Source organism: Primulina tabacum, chromosome 12, assembly GCF_025594145.1.
Source record: "Primulina tabacum isolate GXHZ01 chromosome 12, ASM2559414v2, whole genome shotgun sequence".
Classification (NCBI taxonomy): Eukaryota; Viridiplantae; Streptophyta; class Magnoliopsida; order Lamiales; family Gesneriaceae; genus Primulina; species Primulina tabacum.
The window spans coordinates 32,404,242-32,426,698 of NC_134561.1; the positions used below are offsets into that span (position 1 = coordinate 32,404,242).

Consider the following 22,457-nt stretch of genomic DNA (forward strand, 5'->3'; position numbering starts at 1 on the left):
TATTATTTAATCTAAACCACCCCCTGATTTGCCACTCATCTTTCATGCCTAAAATGGTTCCCAACCCATTAAGTTTCATGCAACGAAACAAAAAATTACCTGATGAAACATCGTTGATAGGATAGGATTGGAAATTTTTTGATCTTACAATACAAAATCATGTAAAATTTGCTAACCAATCGATCCATGAAAACCGATTGCATGGAAAAAAAGAAGAAGAAAGAATTAAAGAATTCTAGTTCACCAATAATTCTTCCTATATAAACGCCAAAAGGCCTTGTTCATGTCTCATTTCCTAATTGCATGCAGCAAGAATGGCGGCAAGAGGAAGGATGATCGCGGCAACATTCGTTGTCTGCTCATTAATCCTCCCTCTGGTTTCCTCTGCGTCGAAAACGACGACACCATATCCTAATGTCGTCAACTCTCCATCAGACGATCTCAAACAAAATACGGAACACCAGACGCGGTTACTTTTGGATAATGAGTCTTCGGATGAGAATGCTAATGAAATTGAAGCTAATGGAGACGTATCTGAAGCCGAGCCGGTGGAAAATGCGCCACAGGGTTTGATCGAAGGGTTCTATCAGAAGCATTGCCCACGAGCGGAGCAGATCGTCACTGAGTTGTTGATGAAAACTCTGCAAAGAGATCATACCCTTGGTCCATCCATTGTTCGTCTCTTCACGCATGATTGTTTAGTCAAGGTAATTATTTATTACATCATGGTTCGAGACGAATATTTCAATAGCCAAAATGACAAATGTAGTCCTGATTTTAATCTTCAATCGCAATGCAACAACGCTGTTTTAAATATTTTTTTCATCCACAGATGTGACACCATACACGTCAACAGTATCTGACAGCAATGAATATTCAACGGCCTGATAATAAAAGACCGAACCCACTAAATATAAAAAGAGAACAACTTGTATATGATAGGCGGATATCATGCAACAAGTACTATAAATAAACACTCAAATTAATGGATTTTTGAAATTATGATTTATCTAACATGATATCACGTGAAGAAGCAAATTTTAATTAAAATTTTGATCTTATTTTAACTGAATTTTACAATAAGTTTTTAGTTTAATGACAATGAACTCCACATTTTCTTGATTGTACGTGTTTTTTTGGAAAGATTGCATGCAAATTTCTTGGACATGCAGGGGTGTGATGCTTCAATCCTGCTAGAGAACACGCCCGAAGGCCAGTTTAAAGTGGAGAAGAATTCAGCCATCAACAAGCCGTTCATCAGAGGCTACGAAGTAATCTACGAAATGAAGGCGCAACTCGAGGCCGAATGCCCAGGCATCGTCTCCTGCGCCGATATACTAGCATTCGCCAACCGAGACGCCCTCGTCCACGCCGGCGTCCCCACCTACAAAGTCGCCGCAGGCCGCCGAGATGGCCTATCTTCCCTCGCCACGAACGTCATGAATAACGTACCGCTCCTCAATACTCCCGCTCAAGGAATTATAGAAATTTTCGATAGGAAAGGGCTGACTCTAGAAGACATGATCGTTCTAGACGGCGCACACTCCATAGGCAGGGCACACTGCGTCAATGTTATACCAAGGATTTCCGATGAAAGCAAGTGCCGAGAAATGGACCCGAGCTACGTCGATCATCTGCGATCAATCTGTGCAAACATCAACAACACGGTGCCATTGGATCCGGTCACGCCGAACAAGATGGATGTGCGGATATATGACGAGTTTTTGATCAACAGAGCGGTGCTTCCACCGGACGATGCGCTGGCGAAAGACTCGAACTCGAATGCCATTATGAAGAAATTGGCAGGTGATCAGGAGGGTTGGCTTGCAAAATTTGTCACGGCTGTTATTAAAATGGGAGAGATTGAAGTGCTGACAGGGGATAAGGGAGAGATCAGGAAAGATTGCAGGGCTGTCAATTGAGGAGGATCGAGCTTTGACTTGGATATATAATTCCTAACTTGATTGTGTTCTTGAAATGATCATTTGAACACGATATACATAATTATTAATGGAAAAATGAGTCTGATTAAGATGAAGTTTGTATGTTTTGTGTGTGTGCGCACGCACGCGTGTGTATATATATATATCATAAAAAACGAACCGAAATATGAGGAAAATGGAAAATCCAACATGAATGTTTTTGCAAAGAATAAGTATATTTATGTGACACAGTCAATCTTACCGATATTCACAATAAAAAATAATATTTTTTCATTGATAATTCATATAAGAGATATGTCTCATAAAATACAATACGTGAGACCGTCTCACACAAGTTTTTGCCTTTCAGAGAGAGAGCAAGTTGAATGGATGGAAAATAATTGGGGTCAATTTTAAAAAATCCCTAATTTTAATGACGTAGGGAAAGTATGCCAAATAACCAATTTTCCCAAAATCTCAAAAAATTAAAACTTAACAGACTAAAATTTATTTTTATAACTTAATGGACTAAAATCGTAATTGAGTCAATATATTGGATCGAAAAAATAATTTTCTCATTTTCCTCTCATTTTAGAATATTGAGTGTCCTTCGTTTAATTTATTTTCTTTATTTTTACTTTCATTAATTTTAATATGTGTAACATCGTCTGTATTTGTATAATATGAGCCACGTAGAAGATAATCAATGTCAAATAAACAATATTCGTTAAATTTAGTGATTTCGAAAAAAAATCAAATAAAAAAATCTAAATTGCTGAACGAAAATTAAACTTTATCCGAGCTATATATAGAAATCTAATTTTCTTGACCCAACTTTTTAAACAACCGAGGTAACATACCTATCGGAAACTATATAATTCAGTTTTAAATAATTTGTTTGCCTCACATTTTTTGTGCCTAAAATTGCTCACAACCTCTCGAACCATTAGTTATTTCATTATTTCAACAAGCAAACACCGTTGAAGGGATTAGAGATTTTTGGATCTTAACATAAAATCATGTCGGATTCGATAACCTATGGATCCACGAAAAATGATCAGGTCTAAAATATTTTAAAAATTTTCCTTTCATTAATAATTCTTCCTATATAGACCTCATCTCAAATGCCAAAAGGACATGCTCGTGTCTTGGCAGCAAGAATGGCAGCAAGAGGAAGGATTACCGTAGCTGCAACGTTCATTTCTTGTGCATTAGTCCTCCCTCTGCTGGCCTCTGCATTCGAACCAAGCGAATCGGGACTACGGTTCCCGTTACTTGATTTCATCAACTCACCATTCAAAAATATTGAAGGTGTTCAAACCGAAGATCCACGTCCTAAGGACGACGAGGATGGTTCCCAGAGTTCCGAGGTACCCGAAAACGAGATGTCCTATGAAGCTAGTCCTTCTAAAGGCGAGGAGAAAGAGTCGGTAGAGAAGGCGAAGATCGAGCAGACAGAGGAAGGAAATGGGGTTGTAGGCCAACAAAATGCCAAACCTGTTGAAAATGAAGGTCAAGGACGTGGAGGTGAAGCCAAACCAGTGGAGGGTATTGGCGAAGCAGCGCCTGTCGGAAATGCGAAAGAGGGTTTGATGGAAGGGTTCTATGAGAAAGATTGCCCACAAGCGGAGCAGATTGTGAACGAGGTGTTGATGAAGAATCTGAAGAAAGATGCAACTCTTGCTCCAGCCATTGTTCGTCTCTTTTCGCATGATTGTTTAGTCAAGGTAATTTATTACATCCTTAGAGACTAAATATTTCAAAATTTTCAAAACTCGTTGTGATATTTTTGTCCATTTTACGTCGGCACAAATGGAAAATGACTAACAGAAATTATTTTAATTTAAAACTCGATGTTATAGAAAGATTTCCATTATAATTTTTTAGTGTATGAACATCTCATTTTCTTGATTGTACCTATGTCTTAACGACTGCATGCAAATTTCTTGGTGTAATTTTATTACATGCTTGCAGGGGTGTGATGCTTCAATCCTGCTAGACGAGACACCCTCAGGCGAGGATGTGGAGAAGAAAGCAACCCAAAATGGCCAGTTCGTCCGCGGCTTTGACATGATCGACGAAATGAAAGAACGCCTCGAAGCCGAATGCCCTGGCATCGTCTCCTGCGCCGACATAATCGCATTTGCCAACCGAGACTCCCTCGTCTACACGGGCCTCCCCACCTACAAAGTAGCCGCAGGCCGACGAGACGGCCTAACTTCCCTCGCCGTAAATGCCAAAAACAACTTGCCGGTCCCCGACACTCCCATCCAAGAAATGATCGATATGTTCAAGAGAAAAGGGCTGACCTTAGAAGACCTGGTCGTGCTAGTCGGCGCACATTCCATCGGCACCGCACACTGCCGCGTCGTCAGAGGCAGACTGTTCGACAGGAACAAGAGTAAGGAAATGGACCCGAACTACGCCGAGCAGATGCGGTTCATGTGCGAGAGGGATGACAACACGCTGCCCTTCGATTCGGTCACGCATAACAAAATGGATTCGCAGATATACAACCAGTTCTTGGACAAGAGAGCCTTGCTCGAATCGGATAATGCGCTGGCTAAAGACCCGCATGGGAACGATATCATGAAGAAAATGGCAAGCGATCAGGCGGCCTGGTTTCAGAAATTCATCAGGGCTACTGTTAAAATGGGAGAGATCGAAGTGCTGACAGGAGATCAGGGAGAAATCAGGAAACAGTGCAGGGTAGTCAATTGAGAATTGGATCGATTCAACTTTGATTTTGGATATGATTAATTCTTGATTTGATCGTTTGAACATGATATATACATCATTGTTAATGGAAAACGAGTGGAATTAAGGTTAACTTTATATGTTTTTCAATTTCTTGGCTGTTTCCAATAAAAGAACTCATTACTATTTTGGTATATAAAATGGGCTGTGATTAAGTACTCATAAAAACAATATTGTACATATGTCATTGATTTGGCCATGAACGCCTAATCCAAATACATATAGCATAATAATCCGAAAATTAAGCAAACCAGAGAAATCGTCACTCATCTCGTCCGAAAAAATGTTGATATAAGAAATCGAATTCATGACTATTGATCAAATACATCACTAAGCCTTTTACTAGAGTTTTGATAATTCTTCCTAAACCTTTTGAATACATTCGACTGTCAATTATATTTATGATAGGTGATAAATATGAATAAAATGCCAAAATATGTAAACAATTGATCGAATTTAAAAGGATAAAAATGAAACAAATAGAAACTATATATTAAACATAGTTTAAAAAACCGGACCAAGGGTTGAATTGGGAAATCTGTAAATCATATGAAAAAAATGATTTGATATTTTAATTAATCTTGATGCGATCCGGGTGAATCGGGTGAGCGGAGTCGGGGCAATCCACCGGATCTGATTTGTGTTTTGTTTAAGGAAATGAGCAAGGAGATGAATCTGTGAGCTATAGTTTCCAATGTGACCTGCAGACAAGGAGATGAACTCGTGAATGAGCGCCGGAGGGGTATCCGGCGTGACCACTCTGATGTTTAAGTCAGCATGTGAAGATGATAACCAGTGTAGCTTTTAGAGAAATAAAGACTACGGTGTAAATATGTGTGTTAACATATGTGTGAGGGTGAATTATCCAGAAAACCAGAGAGGGATCCAGAATCCTCCCCTTAAATGAGAAGTATACCTGCTATTTATAGGAGAAAATGTGGTAGGTATCTTGTTTTTAATGCCTACTCTCCACTTGATCATGCTATATGTTGACTTCCTGTCACGCCACCCTACTCTTTCATCATGTCACATCAATAGGATTCTGTCAAGTACGCTTCTCGAGGCAAGATCTTATCTTCTGAATCACCCGAGTGCGGTAATGTTATCGAGGTAGCCCGGGTAGAAATCATCCATGAGTTTACATGAGAGCCCGGGCTTCTAGTTGCCCGTGGAGTAGAGCTCGGGCATCTCCCTGCCTAGCTGTTGAAGAAAGCACTCTGCCTATTGACCGTGATTTGAGAATCCATTTAATATCCAGGGTCATCCATTACTCGGGCTCTTATGGGGGTATCATCACACATCCCTTCCATAGTCGGGCTAGAGTCATACTCGCTGTCCCGATCAGTCGTGCTTGGATTCCCATAGAAAAATAATCAATCTTGATTCATAAAATCATCGGGGGCTTCAAATATCCCAGAGATGGGATGAGGTGACGGGAGCTTCAATCTCCTGGTCTATAAATAATATGTCGGGGGCTCGTATCTCCCGGGCTTTTTATCGATAAAATATGCTTTGATGGAATATTTTTTCCCTCACTGTCTTGTGTTTTATAAACTGAGAATACTTGCAATATTTCCGGCCTCAGAAATAATTAGATTCTTCTTGTTCATAAAATTGCTTTTGAAAGCCGAATTTCTGAATTTTTCTGAGTGTTGGAAAATAACCGATAACTTCAAAGAAGTAGTCGGGATGTTGAGCACTGAACTGAATAAAAATCCATGTACTTAATAAACGATCGAGGTGTAGAACCCCTAAGTCAGGGTGCAGAGCCCTGGAACTTAACAATAACCAAGGTGCGGAGCCTTGGGTCGGAAGCATGTCCCGGGACCTTGGATGGTCGAGGTGCGGATCCCCGAGCCAGGGTTAGAGCCCTGGGCTTATCAATAATCAAGTTGCGGAGCCTTGGGCCGGGGAGCATATCCCGGGACTTGGGAGTGGTCGAGGTGTGGAGCCCCGAGCCAGGGTTAGAGCCATGGGCTTATCAATAACCAAGGTGCGGAGCCTTGGGCCGGGGAGCATGTCCCGGGACTTGAGAGTGGTCGAGGTGCTGAGCCACGAGCCAGGGTTAGAGCCCTGGGCTTATCAATAACCAAGGTGGGGAGCCTTGGGCTGGGGAACATGTCCCGGGACTTGGGAGTGGTTGAGGTGCAGAGCCCCGAGTCAGGGTTAGAGCCCTGGGCTTGTCAATAACCAATGTGCGGAGAGTTGGGCCGGGGAGCATGTCCCGAGACTTGGAAGTGGTCGAGGTGCGGAGCCCCGAGCCAGGGTTAGAGCCCTGGGCTTATCAATAACCAGGGTGCGGAGCCTTGGACCGGGGAACATGTCCCGGGACTTTGGAGTGGTCGAGGTGCGGAGCTCTAAGCCAGGGTTAGAGCCCTGGGCTTATCAATAACCAAGGTGCGGAGACTTGGGCCGGGGAGCATGTCCTGGGACTTGGGATTGATCGAGGTGCGGAGCCCCGAGCCAGGGTTAGAGCCCTGGGCTTAATATATAGTGCCGAGGCCTTATATCTCCCGGACTTTCAATATGGTGCAGGGGCCTTATATCTCCCGGACTTAAGATAATGCGGAGACTTGGGCCGGGGAGCATGTCCTGGGACTTGGGAGTGATCGAGGTGCGGAGCCCCGAGCCAGGGTTAGAGCCCTGGGCTTAATATATAGTGCCGATGCCTTATATCTCCCGGACTTTCAATATGGTGCAGGGGCCTTATATCTCCCGGACTTAAGATAATGCGTTGAGGCCTCATACCTCCCGGACTTTCAAGAATGTGCTGGGGCCTCATGTCTCCCGGACTTAAGATAATGTGCCGGGGCCTCATATCTTCCGGACTTTAAATAAGATGTCGGGGCCTCGTGTCTCTCCGACTATAAAGAATGTGTCGGGGCCTCCTGTCTCCTGGACTTTTAACCTTTCTGCTCCTCCTGCTATATTAGTTTTATTACAAACCAAATCACTAACCTGGAAATACTGAATCTGAATTCATTTTCGATAGAGTGAAACTTCTCTGGTTGAGCTAAATTAGTTGAATAATATAGTTGTATGCTACTAGTTTATAGCAAACACTTTCCACGCCAATCCGGCACAGCTGCTAAGCTTCGAGCCCACTTAAAACTCCCTTCATAAAATCTGAATATCGAGTTGGTCGTATTTATTTCTGAATGGAAACCATATTTACGTCTTGAGCTCATTTCCCACAGACGGCACCAATGATGCGATCCGGGTGAATCGGGTGAGCTGAGTCGGGGCAACCCATCGGATCTGATTTGTGTTTTGTTTAAGGAAATGAGCGAGGAGATGAATCTGTGAGCTTTTATCTTCCAATGTGACCTGCAGACATGGAGATGAACTCGTGAATGGGCACCGGAGGGGTGTCCGGCGTGGCGACTCCGATGCTTAAGTCAGCAGGTGAAGATGATAACCAGTGTAGCTTTTAGAGAAATAAAGACTACCGGTGTAAATATGTGTGTTAACATATGTGTGAGGGTGAATTCTCCAGAAAACCAGAGAAGGATCCAGAATCCTCCCCTTAAATGAGAAGTATACCTGTTATTTATAGGAGAAAATGTGGTTGGTATCTTGTTTTCAATGCCTACTTGCCACTTGATCATTCTAGATGTTGACTTCCTGTCACGCCACCCTACTCTTCCATCATGTCACATCACTAGTATTCTGTCAGGTACGCTTTTCGAGACAAGATCTTATCTTCTGAATCACTCGAGTGCGGTACTGTTATCGAGGTAGCCCGGGTAGAAATCATCCAGGAGTTTACATGAGAGCCCAGGCTTCTGGTTGCCCGTGGAGTAGAGCCCAGACATCTCCCAGCCTGACTGTTGAAGAAGGCACTCTGCATATTGACCCTGATTTGGGAATCCATTTAATATCCAGGGTCATCCATTATCGGGGCTCTTATGGAGGTATCATCAAATCTACTATGTTATTTGATCCAGAAAAAACCCAAATAAACCTGTTAAAACCAATGACCTAAATTTTATAGACTATCGGGTTATTTTTTACTATAGATTTTTTGTGTAATCATAAAGGGGTTGAAAAAATTATGAACAATTTTTTTGTATGGATGCACTCAAGTGATTATTGTTGTTGTTGTTGTTGAAATCACATATAATGATATGTAGCTATGAGCTCACATGTCTTTTCACGAATGAAAAATCGATACGAATTATTGAAATTAAAATATTAATATATGATATTTGAGCATCAATTCTACCTGATCTTATATAAAAAACAAAATTTTGAGTATAAACATTTTTTCCTGATAGGGACTGGCCTCAAACTCAAGTTTAAGTTTGAAGATTTAAAGATAACTTACTCTATGATTAAACCTTTTATATTTTTTTTGTTGAATGGCTTAAAGCATATTAATGAATATTTATGATTAACAATAATTGTAGCACATTCATGTTAGTTGCGGGGTCGATTAGTTTTCAAAACTAACTGATTTTTCCACATATCATTTCATAAATCATGATCTAAAAGATCATCTTTAACCACATTTGTCCAAGTTTTCAATAGACTACCTCATCTTTCCAATCATTCAATTAACCAGTCAATATAAGATATATATATCGGATTGAGACCATATTTGATCTCCTTTTCACATGATCAAACCATCTTAGACGGCTCTCCCTAATCTTGTCTTCTATGGGACTGCACATAAATAACTCATTATCTTTTCTTTCCTAATTTTATTATTGTACGTTTTGTCACACATTCATGTGAACATAGACATTTATGTTGTCGTCATCTTCTGCATACATAATGTGTAGTGTTTTTTAAATACATAACATGTCTTTCGTCATGTTTCTATAAGATAATAAATATTAATTATCGTAACTATATTTTATATTATAAATATTTAATTTCATATCTAAAAACTATGATACGAATTGGAAGCATCTTATCTATAAATTAGAATAAAAAATTCTCCCCAATATATTAACCCGAACCCGAAAAATTATCCAAATTACCAAACTTTTTCAACCCAACGAGCCAATAATTATTTTATTTTATTTTTTAAATTCCTCCATAGCCATTTTCTAGCATTTGGGACAATAAAAAATATACGACTCATTTTAATTTAATTAAATAAAAGGGATTTTGACTTTTTTAAATCGAAAAAAGGGAGTTGACTGCTGTTAATTAGGTGAGTTCATTTATTAGGTCATTAATTAGTTAGTTAGATTTTATTTTTTTAAAATATTTTTTTAATTGATATATCCCTCCTCGATTTGAGTTTTCATTTATTCCGTTATTTTTGTGTTCTTCACGACAAAATAATCAAATATCATTTGAAAATTTGAAGATTTGTAGAGAAGTAAGTATATACTCGAATGCTCTGTATTGCTAGATTTGTTTCAGTTTAGTTCTGATTGTTTTTTTTTTTAGAATTTTTGTGAGTGGAGTAAGTGTGAGTATTTACAGTCGAGGAACGTGTTTATTGTGTGGGTCGAGAAGGTGGAGTGTGATTCGAGTATGATCGTATGTGCTAGGTCTGGATAGTGGAGTGTGAGTAGAGAGTGCTAGTTCTTGCTATTGTCTCGAGTGGGTCGAGGTGCAGCTGTGGGTCGAGGTGTGCATGTGCACACCTCCACCCACAGCATGTGCACCAACCTGTGAGTCGAGTGTGCATGTGCACAACTCTATCCACATAATACGTCTATATAATAGCATATTTATAATATAGCATATTTTTTTAAATACATACTATTGTCTATAATATAATAATCTTATCTATGTTTTGTAGTTTATGCCACCTGTGATCAAGAGAAGACGTGGAAGGAAAAAACAAAACAGATTTCCATCTGTAGGAGAATTTGGTAGAAGATAAGATTGAATGATATGTAATTTTTTGAATTTAAAGACAATCAATTTGATTTTATTAATATTTAATGTGTTTGTGGTGAATTTTAATTTTGGTGTGGGTCGAGTGGACAAGATTGTAATGTGTGTAGTAGATTTTTAAATTTGGGTCGCGCGGGTGGTAAATTGTTTCAATTTTGGGACGAGTGGGTCGAGTGATAATGTTAGAGGTTTGGTTTAGGGTTTTGTTTAGGGATTAGGGTTTGGGTCGAGTTTGGGTCGAGATGGGTCGAGTGGGTAGGAAATTTTTGATAATTTTGAGTTTTGATCATTATAATATATAATTCACTTTGTATATAATTAGAATGTAAATATAAATAAAAAATTTATTTGTGTAAGCATTAGTTATATGGTATAATTTAAGTATGTTAGTTAAAAAATTCATAACAAGTAGAAGAATGTATCTCTTATTCTAACAATGTGGGTTGAATTTATACTTGACTAAAAATTTTAACAAATTTTATAATTTCACTAAAATTCATAACAAATTTTATAATAATAGAACTAAAAAAATTCATAACAAATTTCATTACATATTCACTTTAATGAATGTATATCGAATCATATGAAATTAATGTTTATTATATATAAACATTAACAAATTTTATAATTATACTAAAATTCTTAACAAATTTTATAATAATAGAACTAAAAAAATTCATAAAAAATTTCATTGCATATTCATTTTAATGTAATGAATGTATATCAAAGTATATGAAATTAATGTTTATTGTATATAAACATTAACAAATTTTATAAATTTTATAATTCTACTAAAATTTTTAACAAATTTTATAATAATATGCTTCTCGAGCCATCTATTACAATATATTAAAATTTATATAGATTTTACAATATATATATATATATATATATATATATATATATATATATATAGGCTTGGTACCCTGCACCCAAGGGGTGCAGGGTTGGCGCCCACCTGTGCAGCCTTCTTTTATTTTTTTTTTAAATTTAAAAACAAAAATCAACAAAATACGCTTTTAATTTACGCACAAAACCCTCCACCTACCACCTTCACGAACCAGAACAAAATGAAAGAAACACACCACACGGTCGTGAGCTTCAAGTGATCGCAATTCTGGAGATCTCGTGCAGGCTTTTTCCGGGCACCTCAAACCAGAAGGTAAATCGAAGTTGTTGGAAATTTCTTCTTCCGAAGATTTTTCGAATTTCGGATTTTGTAGGTAGAATATGTGCGTGAAAAATCAAACACTCAAGCCGTCGGAAATAAAAATCGGGTTCGGTGTATGTGTGAATGTATTCGGATTTTCGAATTAAAAGCCTATTTTGTTGATTTTTGTTTTTAAATTTAAAAAAAAAATTAAAAGAAGGCTGCACAGGTCCGCCAACAAACCCTGCACCACTTGGGTGCAGGGTAACAAGCCTCTATATATATATATATATATATATATAGCTAGCTTTATGGGTCAAGAAGCCAAAATTATGCTTCTCGACCCATCTCGACCCACGCGACCCAAAAAATTGGGTCGCGTGGGTCAAGTATAATCTCGACCAAATTTTGTGACGAGTCATAACCCTCGACCCAGTTTTGATTGAAATTGTTATAATCCTTAGCACATAAAATTAAATTATCAAATTGAGTGTACTGCACTAAATATTCTATCTCTTTCTCATTTAAAAATGATACAATCTTTTTACAGATTTCAACATATCTTGATCCTAAAGTTAACTTGCAATCAAAAAATTGATTCCATCCAAGTTTAGCGGGAAAGTAAACCTATAAAAAAAACAAAAAGATTATTAGTTTTATAAATTTAAAACAAAACAAAAGTTATTAATTATAAAAATTTAAAATTAATGGGTCGTGTCACGACCCATGGGTCGTGAAGTCTTCACGTCACGACCCCGGGTGAGTCGTGAATTCACGACCCTGGGTCGTGAAGCCCACGACCCTAGGTCTTGGGTCGTGAAGCACAGAGTGCTGTGCTTCACGACCCAACTTTGGGTGGTGAAGCACTGCTTCACATGAAGCACAAGTGCTTCACGACCCAGTTCACGACCTCACGACCCATGGGTCGTGAAGACTTGTGTTTCACGACCCAGGGTCGTGAAGCCGTGGGTCATGAAAGCCGTGGGTCGTGACCCTTGGCTTCACGACTCAGGGTGAAGCTCTTCACCTTGGTCGTGAACACTGACGAAATCCAATAAATTTTATATATCAAAATAAATTTTTTATCAATACGTGGTTTTCTTGTTGGATTTGTTGCAGAGGAATAACTTGTAGACTCGTGGTTAATTGTTAGCTAAAAAATGAGAGGCTGGAAGGTTGGGAAAAAAAAAGATTTTTTGTGAAGATAAGTAATGAAATGAAATCTAGGGTTGAGTCGGGAAAGATGGAAAAATTGAGTCAAATAAGTTTTTTTATTTAATTAAATTATAAATTTTATTATATACAAATTTTAAACAAAAGATATTTTTTTTAATAAACTTCCGTGACTACCGTTTTCCTCATTTTCCCCTGAACTGCCACTCCTCGGATTGATCTTGAATCCTAACAGAGCAGAAAATCACAGGAGATGGAAGTTCTTTTCAATCCAAACCCTGTGCTGCCTCCAATTCCGGCCATCAAATTCCATCAACAAAATCCCACTCTCAAATCATCCCTCCGGTGGCCTCTTGCGTGGAAAAAACAGGGCCGGTTTGCTGTTAAGGTTACTCTGGATTCGGCTGCCTTGGAAGAACTCGGGCTGCCCGAATCCGACGTTCGGAACCCGTCGGTTTCCACGTCGTACCGGAATCCGGGGCTCCCCAGGCCGAATCAGACTGTTCTGGATGCACAGACTAAGGTCTGCACCGGCCCCACTCAGACGAAGCCTCTCAATGGGGAACAAGCTTTCGAGGTTCTTGATACCATTCTAAAATCGGGTAATTTTTCTTTTGGTCAGATAGTTCTGTTCTTCCGATCCTTGGTTGACATTCTGCTTATGGGAAACGGAACTACGGACTGTAGTTGGCTACAAGATTGTTTTTTTTAATTATTCATAGATTTTGTAATCTCAATATTTTTTTTTTTGCTATTGAATATCGACGTGATGGAGATGTTTGAAGTTAATGGTTTTCCTTTTGTCAAAAGTTGCGTGGTGGAGTACAAAGATGCTTTTCAAATCCGTGCCGAATACTTACAATTATTCTTGTTCCTTGATCATATGTTGACTTTCTAGTTATGGTAATGGAACTATGGGTCAAGGCATCAGAAAGATATCTTAAGAAGAGTCTATCAGCTTTACTTGAATTTCCCATCATCAGTTGCTTTATTTGATTATGGGAATGTTTGACTGTTCATGGATTTGGTTAAGAAATTTAAAATCTTGCATATTTATATATATAGCCTAGGAGATTTTAAAATAATGATGTTAATTTTGTTAAAATATCATGTTGTTTGTAAATTCTGGACTCAGACAATGGATTTTTATACGTGATTAATACTTTCAATCCAAACAATATGATATAAATGAGACTAATTTACATCCCATTCCCCAATCAGCAAAGTTTTTCAAAAGATCAAACAATTCTGACGTACAATGATCTTAATCGACTTGATCATAATGGTGAACCAAAACGCCTATAGATTGTGAAAAAAAATCGGTTTTCAGAAAAAAAAAAGAAAAAAGAAGAAGAGGCAAAAGAAAAGTCATGAAAGTATTGCTGCAATGTTTGCTTCTCTGGCCTTCTGGTTTTGGTTAAAAGCTTCCAGTTTTTGTTCAAAACCAGCTAAAGTAGAACTGTAATAGCTTCCCGTTTATTCAAAACCAGTGAAAGGAGAACTCAAAGATGAAGCAGCAGTATCCAATGCTCAGGTCGGGGCATTTTTTGCTGCAATGACAATTCGAGCAAATGCCTTTCCAGAGCCAACTCAATGGAGTGAAGGTGAAAGGAGAGCGATGACTTATTATTGGCCACACCTAGTTAGAGTACTGCCTCCAGATATAATCTTTCTAGCTGACCCTGATGGGTCGAATATGGGAGTTAGTAGTTCAATAGGCCCACAATTTGTTGGTAATGGGACTTCCGAGATGAGATTGGTCGGTGCCCTCAGGGAAGTTTTGGCTGGTGGTCATTTGGGGTACGAGGAGGTTCAAGGTGTGTTGAAAGAAGTTCTCCCTTTTAGTGTAGAAGATAAGAAATCGGAACCTGTAAGTGAGGCACTGCTATCGGGATTCTTAATAGGCCAACGCATGAACAGGGAGACAGATCGCGAGCTTAAAGCTTATTGTCTTGCATTTGATGATGAGCTCGGTAACTTTCTTGTCAACTTGCTATTACATGAAAACTGAAGATTCATATGCTCATTTCTTCCTTTTTTATATCCTGTGAGATTTTCAAATGTCCACAGATGTGTCTCCTGATATTTATGTCTGTATATGTGATCAGGTCCAGCTCCCATTGCTGATGTTAATTCTTTGACTCATTATGGTGAACCCTATGATGGCAACACCCGCTACTTCAGAAGCACACTCTTTGTTGCTGCAGTTAGATCATGTTACGGCGAATCTTGCTTGCTTCACGGTGTGGATTGGATGCCACCTAAGGTCATACATTAGTTTTTTTTTTTTTTTTTGCCTTTCAAGTGCGGTCTCCTCTTTTAAAAATTACCTCTGACATTTATCTGCATACTACCATGATTAATTTGCAAGCTGAATGCTTCTGCCAGATGCATGATGTCATCTACAATATAATATACTTTCGAAGGGATTTTATACATATTAAATGTACTTTTACTTTTGAATTTTGATGATTCTGGTATCCGACTTTCATATAAGAAACTTTTTTATATCACTTCCTTGAATTTCAAGTTCGAAATTTTTCAGGGGGGCATTACAGAAGAACAAATGCTGAAGTTCATGGGTGGAAGCACGTGCTTAACTCCTGTGCAAGCGAAAAAGCTTATTGAGGTCTCTCCCTGTTTATAAATGAGTAAGCGTGTCTGTGCATTCACATATTCAGCTTAAGTTGTTATGTGATTACAACACAATTTTTTGGTTCAGGATGAAGATATTGGTTTTGCATACTTAAGTCAACGTGAGGCCCGTCCATCTCTGTATGTCAGCTAACTAGTTAGATCCGGTGCACTTTTTTAAATTTATTGTTGTATTGAAATGTCATTCACCTTCTACCACATTTTTAAAACTATTCAAGAATCAAGAGTTGCTGTAGAAAAAGAATTTGAAAGAATTATATTCCATAACGATCATGTCAAATAGTTGGTCATTTTAAGGTTTCAAAGTGTCAACGAATCGGAAAAGTAATCTTATCACTTGAAATAATTTACCCTACATTTTTGGGTTTATCAAGGTGATTACTGAATTGTCAAGCTTAATTTCTTTGTTTTAAGTACCATGATCTTGTAACTAGAATATTTTTTTATCGAGTTTTCTAATCATGGAATATTTATCATTGTTATCGTGGTGTATGTCTTTATAGTCTTGTGTTATCTGAGTAATTGAAAGTTTAACACACTTTGATTTTATTAATAGCCATTGTTTTGATATGGAATGATGGTATTAGATGTGTATAAGGGTAGGACACTGACAATGTAACCTTTACTGTAAGATTCTATTATTTCATCTTTATTGATATGATGGAGTACCTAAGGCTTTATTGTTTAACATATTTTTTTGCAGATCTTCGTTGATTGGGTTGAGGGAACATATAAAGAAACGCCCACCTCTAGCAACAACTGAGAAAGTTCAACAATTTGTACGGGTAAGCCCTCTTACTAGGTTCATATAAATTAAGTTATGGCTATAATTTCATTTTCGGTAACTAAATTTTTCCATCAAATCAACTTTGATGCCCATGCAATTTTGTGTTCAATATAACTAGATAAATCATTTTAATCCTCCATTATCTCCTAGACCAAAATTAACGAAAATGACATGGATGCAGAATAACTTCATTTTTACATGTTGAGTAATCATATTTGGTCTCCCACTTTTCACACTAGTCAATGTTGTTCCTAATGTACCTGAATCAGTTGACTTTAGTCCCCACGGTGACCTTTCTTTCTATCTATGCATATTTATATAATGTATTCTGATAATGAAATTATCACTTGAGTTATTCATTAGCCTATCTGTACCACTGTATATTGCTCGTAGCCTTTGGAAGGATACATGGGTTGTGTCAGTGCTATAAATTAAGGTTTACTTCCCCGTATCTCCAGTTTGACAGCTGTTTAACTATATCCTACTTAATTCTTCCGAGGCGATCTAATATGGGTGTGTCTCCTTCCAGCTTCTTCGTAAATATGCACTTTCCAGTTATTTACCCTTTTAAATTCTGATCGCTTGTTCCTCTGTAGGCTAGTGGTAAGGAAGCAATTGTTGCCGGATTTTATCATGAAGGATATGAGGAGTCACTTCTTATGCTGATGAGAAGAAGAGGTGTTCACTCTGGTTTGGTGGTGAAGGTAATTGAATGCCTAAAGCACTGTGTCCCATGGTTTAGCAATCACGTGGATTTTGCAAATCAATATGTCTGCTCAAATTTGATTATTTTTAAGTTTATAAGAAGATCGGTTTTCTAATATTTTAGTTGATTAATGATTCAGGGCGAAGAAGGCGCTCTTTCAATGACTACGAGATTGCGATCACCGAATGCTTCAAAGGGACTGCCAGTTAATTACTGTTCAGGGTTCCGCTCACTGAATATGACACATGCTGTTGATGGTGCGTTTCATTGTTGCCAATGCTATCTAGATGTTATAGTATTCTTACAAAACCTATTAAAAGAATTAGAGGTCTCTCCATGGCTGAAGTTTCTTGTTCTATATTGAAGTGCCTCAAAATGTGTTAAATTCAGTTCATTATTGGACTGGTGAGCTTATTCTTTCTATTAACGTAATGTTATAGGAGTGTCTCGTGAAAGCTTCAATACCGTAGTGAATGCCAAGGATTATGGTTTTGAACCTACGGATACTCCCAGAACTGATAGATCAGTAAGTCAAATCCTCTCTTGCAAACTATTAATTCTCTTTCTACCTCTCATATTTTACATCGATAATAAGCTTGTTCGTGAGGCGACAAATCAATCTTCACTCTCTTCGTTACTGCGTTGGTGCTTTTATGGTGTGTGTCATAGTACAAGATGCGTTTTTTCATTCTCTTGTTTTTGACTGAATGTGGAAAAAGCGATCTGATTCTATTTAGCTGGTCTCACCGACCCCGTGTCTAATTCTGATGTTTTCCTGGAAATGTTTCAGGTGACGAGGAATATAAGATTGGGTTTAGCAGCTCTGCGTGGTGAGAAAGGTCCAGCATATGATCGAATTGTTTTGAACGCTGGGATGGTCGATCACTTACTCGGATGTGATGGTGCTCAGGATATATCCTCGGCCCTTGACAGAGCCAGAGAAGCCGTCGACAGTGGCAAGGCGCTTGATAGGCTTTTAAATTACATAAAGAAATCTAACCAAGTGATGAAAAGATAATCTGTTGTCGAATTTGTTCTTATTGCCAAAGTTTTAGAGTTTGAGATTCACTTTCTATTCCACAGGTGATAAAAACGGGTGTACATCCTCATCTTTGTTTACTGTAAAACGAAGCAGGAAATGCTGGAATATTTATTTTCACAGTTCCAACTGATTTAAGTTATCAAATGAGTGAATACTGTACAGGATTGGCCTTATTTCTCTTTTGGATATAAATTCGAAGGTTAATTTATGCATGTACAGGTTGATCTTCCCAATATACTTTCCATTTTGTTGAGAAAAACTTATGAAAAGTATGCCTTCGTGTTCAATTAAAGTTAGTGAATGTAAGTTGAATCTTTATTGTGTATTTATATGAATCCTTTGAATTTGCTCGTCTCAAGTTAGTGCTTCAAATATAAATTGTTCTAGATAATTGCTATTTTAACTTGTGCACAAATCTTTTATTTAAGCCAACACATTTAGGACAAAATAAGATGGCTGGGTCGTGGGAGGGCATGTAGGGACCAAGACAACCTCCTCAGGGGTCACTACGAATGAAAATGAACATGAAGACATGTCAGATCATCTGGGCTCATCTCAACAAGTCAAGTCAGATTCGTCTCATCAGGTCAGGCCAGATCCCATCAGGCCAGGCTATTCCACCACGCTATACCATCAGCTGATCCTATCAAGTAAAACATCTTTACTGGGAAAGTGCACATATTTGTCCGATAGATTTTTTACTCAACTCACCCATCAACCCGGACATCATTGTTACCCGAAATAGCTCGTGAAGCTATGTTCATGTTTTCGTTAGTTTGAGTTTGAATTTGAATTAGACTTCCGTCTCCAAACTCAAGTTTGACCTTCGTTACTTTGAAATAAATGAGCTCAACTACAAGTTGGAGTTCGAATTTGCAGTTGATAGCAACTCAAGATCCACTAATCTGCGGATCCGTAAGCGCAGTAATTGTAGCAGCTATTTTAGAATGCCATCTGTCTTTATATTTGAGAGCTAATCTTCTGATGTCCAAACCTTATTTTAGGTTCCAAATTCCAATGACAAAGATGAAATGGTGAAAACCCTTTACAATCCACGAGTTCTTTTAATGAAGCAGCTAGCCAAGAATCTCGGCAAAGGTGTAAATTGACAATTTGTATATAAACTACCTTTGCATGCACAGGCATTGATGTATAGATATAGAAACCAAGCATTGATAGAGAATAAGTTACAGACATAAAAGAAGCAAATTCACGGGACAAAAACCTCCACAGCAATCAAAGCCATCCCTATCGTGTGGTTACCAAATTTCCCATCAGTCCGAAATTAATCTCAAAATATTTCGCAGCTGAAAAGCCCGATTCCAAAGCAAGCTTCTCTAATTCATCTCCTGCATCACAAACATATAAGTCATGTTACATGGAACATCATAATGCACTTGCCATCTAACATGATATTATCATTTTTCAATCAAGCTTATTACACAGTAATTGCAGGGTATTATTAATTACCCCCATTGTCCAGGATGATATAATACTTGGCACAGTGATTGAAACATGATTTTTGGCCTTCTGTGTGGTATTTGAGTTATTTCGTTGCCATTACCTATAACTTTTAGTACGTTGATAAGCATTTGGACAAGACAACGGACCTGTCAAATACTCTCTAATTGAGTTCTTTAAGTATTGATATTCACTTGCAAGGTCATATCCGCTTGCAACAGGAACCACTACATTATCAAGAAGCCATTCCTGGAAAAGCAATATTAACATAAATCTTTTGAAGGGAAGTTTGTATGGCGACACGAAAAAACCTTTAACCTCATGAGTACTATTTAAAGGGGCATGCCGTAAAACTTGAAAGTGATGTTTTTCAAATAAATTTGCATGAAATATCTTGAAATAAACATATTACATTACCCAACTAAAATTACAATCAAAGTGAAATAGTCATCATCTTGGAAACAATAGTTGCTGTAAAACTGATTTGTAGTTGAAAGACTTAATAGGTGTTTTGTAACTTCATGACACACCAAGTGACCAAGAGACAAAATGCAGCGAGTTTACTGTGCTTTGATATAAAGTAATAAATTTAGAAACATATTGACAAGCAATTTCTACTCAAAATTCAAACAGTTGCATATAGAAGAACCAGTCCGGAAAATTGCAGAAATGGTCAGCGAAAATCTGAGATAGGATGCATACATGCGGATCTAAATGATGTATCAAATTAATACTTTCTAATTGTTGCATGCACATATTGTTTTAGAAAGCTATGCTTTAAAGGATTAACAAAATCAAATCTCTTTTCTGCACGGCCAGATATCCAAAGATATCATCTAGAAAGTTGAAAATAATAGGAATATTATTCAGTGAAGGACTAAAATAAGAGAATGCTTACTTCTTAATAGCAATTCTGCACTGCTAATAATACCTGAATTGAAGTGGTAAATGGATGAGTGTTTTTGTTAAAGTCGAGAACAGATACTTTTGAACCAGGTTTTAAAACACGGCTAATCTCCATCAGACCTTTATGCCTATCTATTATATTTCTTAATCCATAACCAACTGTAGCAGCATCAAAAGTCAAGTCTGAGAAGGGTAGATCCACAGCATTTCCTTCGACCCACCTATAATGCATCAAATTTTGCCATTATTTTCAGAAAAAAAGAATTGATTTTTTTAAAGAACCAATGAGAAATTGATACATCCCTTCTTCTCTCAGGAAGATAACAAAAGAACTGACTTCAAAAAAAAAAATAATAACAAAAAGAGCTGAAGAATCACACTGACTCAATGTTCTTGTAGCAGGCCTTCAATCTCTCCCGCTGGCGAGATTGGGCAACCTGTAATTGCTCTTTTGAGAAATCAAGAGCAATCACCTGTGAAATTGCCACCCCTAAGAAACGGACAAAAACATATAGGAAAACTGGTAATATCTCTTAACCAGAAAATTCAAAAGATAAGTGCATAAAACCTTTCCCTTAATTCCAACTTTCTCAGACAACAGAAAAGCCAAATCCCCACTTCCACAACACACATCCAACACAGTGTCTCCTTCTTTTGCTCTGTCAGAAAGAATTAAAGCAGAGATTTTTAATTTCTTCCAAATTTCCCTCTTACAAAACTGCGGAACACCTTTTATACTACTAGCATTTAATCAGAATGCAGTGCATCTTCCAATAAAGAACATAATGGGCAAGTAACAAATAACATTTGGACTAATCAAGTAAAAAAATTTGTACTCCAGAAATTCAAACTTGCACATCATCCATGAATCTAAAATGGGAATGAACAGATTCTCAGTTCAAGATAATCAAAAATCAAATATTTATCTGCAAAAGATCACAAAACTTTATCCGCATATATCATGTACAAAATACATGTAACACCAAACCCATTCTTTGCCGCACACAGATTGATCCTTAAAGGGATAAAAGAACAGAAGTAAATACCCGCTCCAAGAAATAGCCATCCTCTTCCATACTCTGTGAAGCCCCAAACTCAACAAATCGTTCAACTGGAAAATTCGACATAAATCATTTGAAAACAAAACCCAGTTCAGAAATGGATTAAAAAAGCCGATATAACAGTTTAATATGAAGCAGAACGAATTGAGGCAAATTTTTTGAAGTTGCGATACACAGAAATGGAGGCGCGCACGTTGTCATACACAGGCGCAATACGGTTAAAAAGCTCCTGGCGTTCGGCTGCGCAGTGAACCGGTCGGAGATTGGACCGGGATAGCTGTCTATGCCGCGGCCAAGTAATAGAGGGAAGATTGAACTGAAGAGTAGCCATTTTCTCAGTGAGCCCACCGTCTTTGAACACCTATGGGGTTTGCATTTTCTGTTAATTTTTATTATTTTAAAAATAAATATACTTTTTCCAAATAAGTAATTATTATAATTTATAATATATGTAATAATTATTTTAATTGATTTTCGTTTTATAACTTAGTATAAGAATAATAATCTTATGTTTTTTACTATTTATATCAAATACTAATGTTTGTTATAATAAGATAACAACAAAAACTTTTGTCAGCCGGTCTCACGAGTCGTATTTTGCGATACATATATTTTATTCGGGTCATCCATGAAAATGTATTACTTTTTATGCTAAGAGTATTATTTTTTATTGTGAATATCAACCGTCTCACATATAAAGATTCGTGAGATCGTGTCAAAAGATACCTACTCTAAGATAATAGCTTTGAAAAACATTTCCCAAAAAACGGGAAAAAAAAACTTTGAAAAATAAGTGAAATAATCTGCGTAATTTTTAATTACAAAATTATAAATGTAAGAAACATCCTTTAATATTAATAAATATATAAAATATCGACATAAAATAAGATAAAAGAAATAATATTATTAATAATAATAAGACCGGTCGCATTCGGATCACCTCCAAAAAAATTCAAATTTGTGAGGCTTGGTTATTTT

At 37.5% G+C, this 22,457-nt stretch overlaps 4 protein-coding genes across 4 annotated transcripts; 3 read left to right on the top strand and 1 right to left on the bottom strand.

Moving 5' to 3' along the window:
• The first annotated feature begins 284 nt into the window (after positions 1 to 284).
• Positions 285 to 2,038, top strand: LOC142520996 (peroxidase 5-like). Its single transcript, XM_075624178.1, has 2 exons — positions 285 to 707; positions 1,173 to 2,038. Exons 1-2 carry the CDS (start codon positions 315 to 317, stop codon positions 1,920 to 1,922), a joined length of 1,143 nt encoding a protein of 380 aa, XP_075480293.1. The 5' UTR covers positions 285 to 314; the 3' UTR covers positions 1,923 to 2,038.
• Positions 2,039 to 2,944: 906 nt separating this feature from the next.
• Positions 2,945 to 4,769, top strand: LOC142520046 (peroxidase 44-like). The gene is made up of 2 exons (XM_075623003.1): positions 2,945 to 3,649; positions 3,897 to 4,769. Exons 1-2 carry the CDS (start codon positions 3,047 to 3,049, stop codon positions 4,641 to 4,643), a joined length of 1,350 nt encoding a protein of 449 aa, XP_075479118.1. The 5' UTR covers positions 2,945 to 3,046; the 3' UTR covers positions 4,644 to 4,769.
• Positions 4,770 to 13,052: 8,283 nt separating this feature from the next.
• LOC142520741 (uncharacterized) lies at positions 13,053 to 18,263 on the top strand. The gene is made up of 10 exons (XM_075623849.1): positions 13,053 to 13,463; positions 14,352 to 14,834; positions 14,970 to 15,127; positions 15,407 to 15,490; positions 15,584 to 15,636; positions 16,220 to 16,301; positions 16,900 to 17,007; positions 17,149 to 17,266; positions 17,450 to 17,535; positions 17,800 to 18,263. Exons 1-10 carry the CDS (start codon positions 13,115 to 13,117, stop codon positions 18,025 to 18,027), a joined length of 1,749 nt encoding a protein of 582 aa, XP_075479964.1. The 5' UTR covers positions 13,053 to 13,114; the 3' UTR covers positions 18,028 to 18,263.
• An 885-nt stretch (positions 18,264 to 19,148) lies between these two features.
• On the bottom strand, positions 19,149 to 21,857 carry LOC142521365 (2-phytyl-1,4-beta-naphthoquinone methyltransferase, chloroplastic). The gene is made up of 7 exons (XM_075624571.1): positions 21,673 to 21,857; positions 21,465 to 21,529; positions 20,987 to 21,077; positions 20,803 to 20,891; positions 20,444 to 20,639; positions 19,662 to 19,761; positions 19,149 to 19,400 (listed from the first exon to the last, which is right to left on the bottom strand). The coding sequence occupies exons 1-7, from the start codon at positions 21,808 to 21,810 to the stop codon at positions 19,300 to 19,302; spliced, it is 780 nt and encodes a 259-aa protein (XP_075480686.1). The 5' UTR covers positions 21,811 to 21,857; the 3' UTR covers positions 19,149 to 19,299.
• Between the last annotated feature and the right edge of the window lie 600 nt (positions 21,858 to 22,457).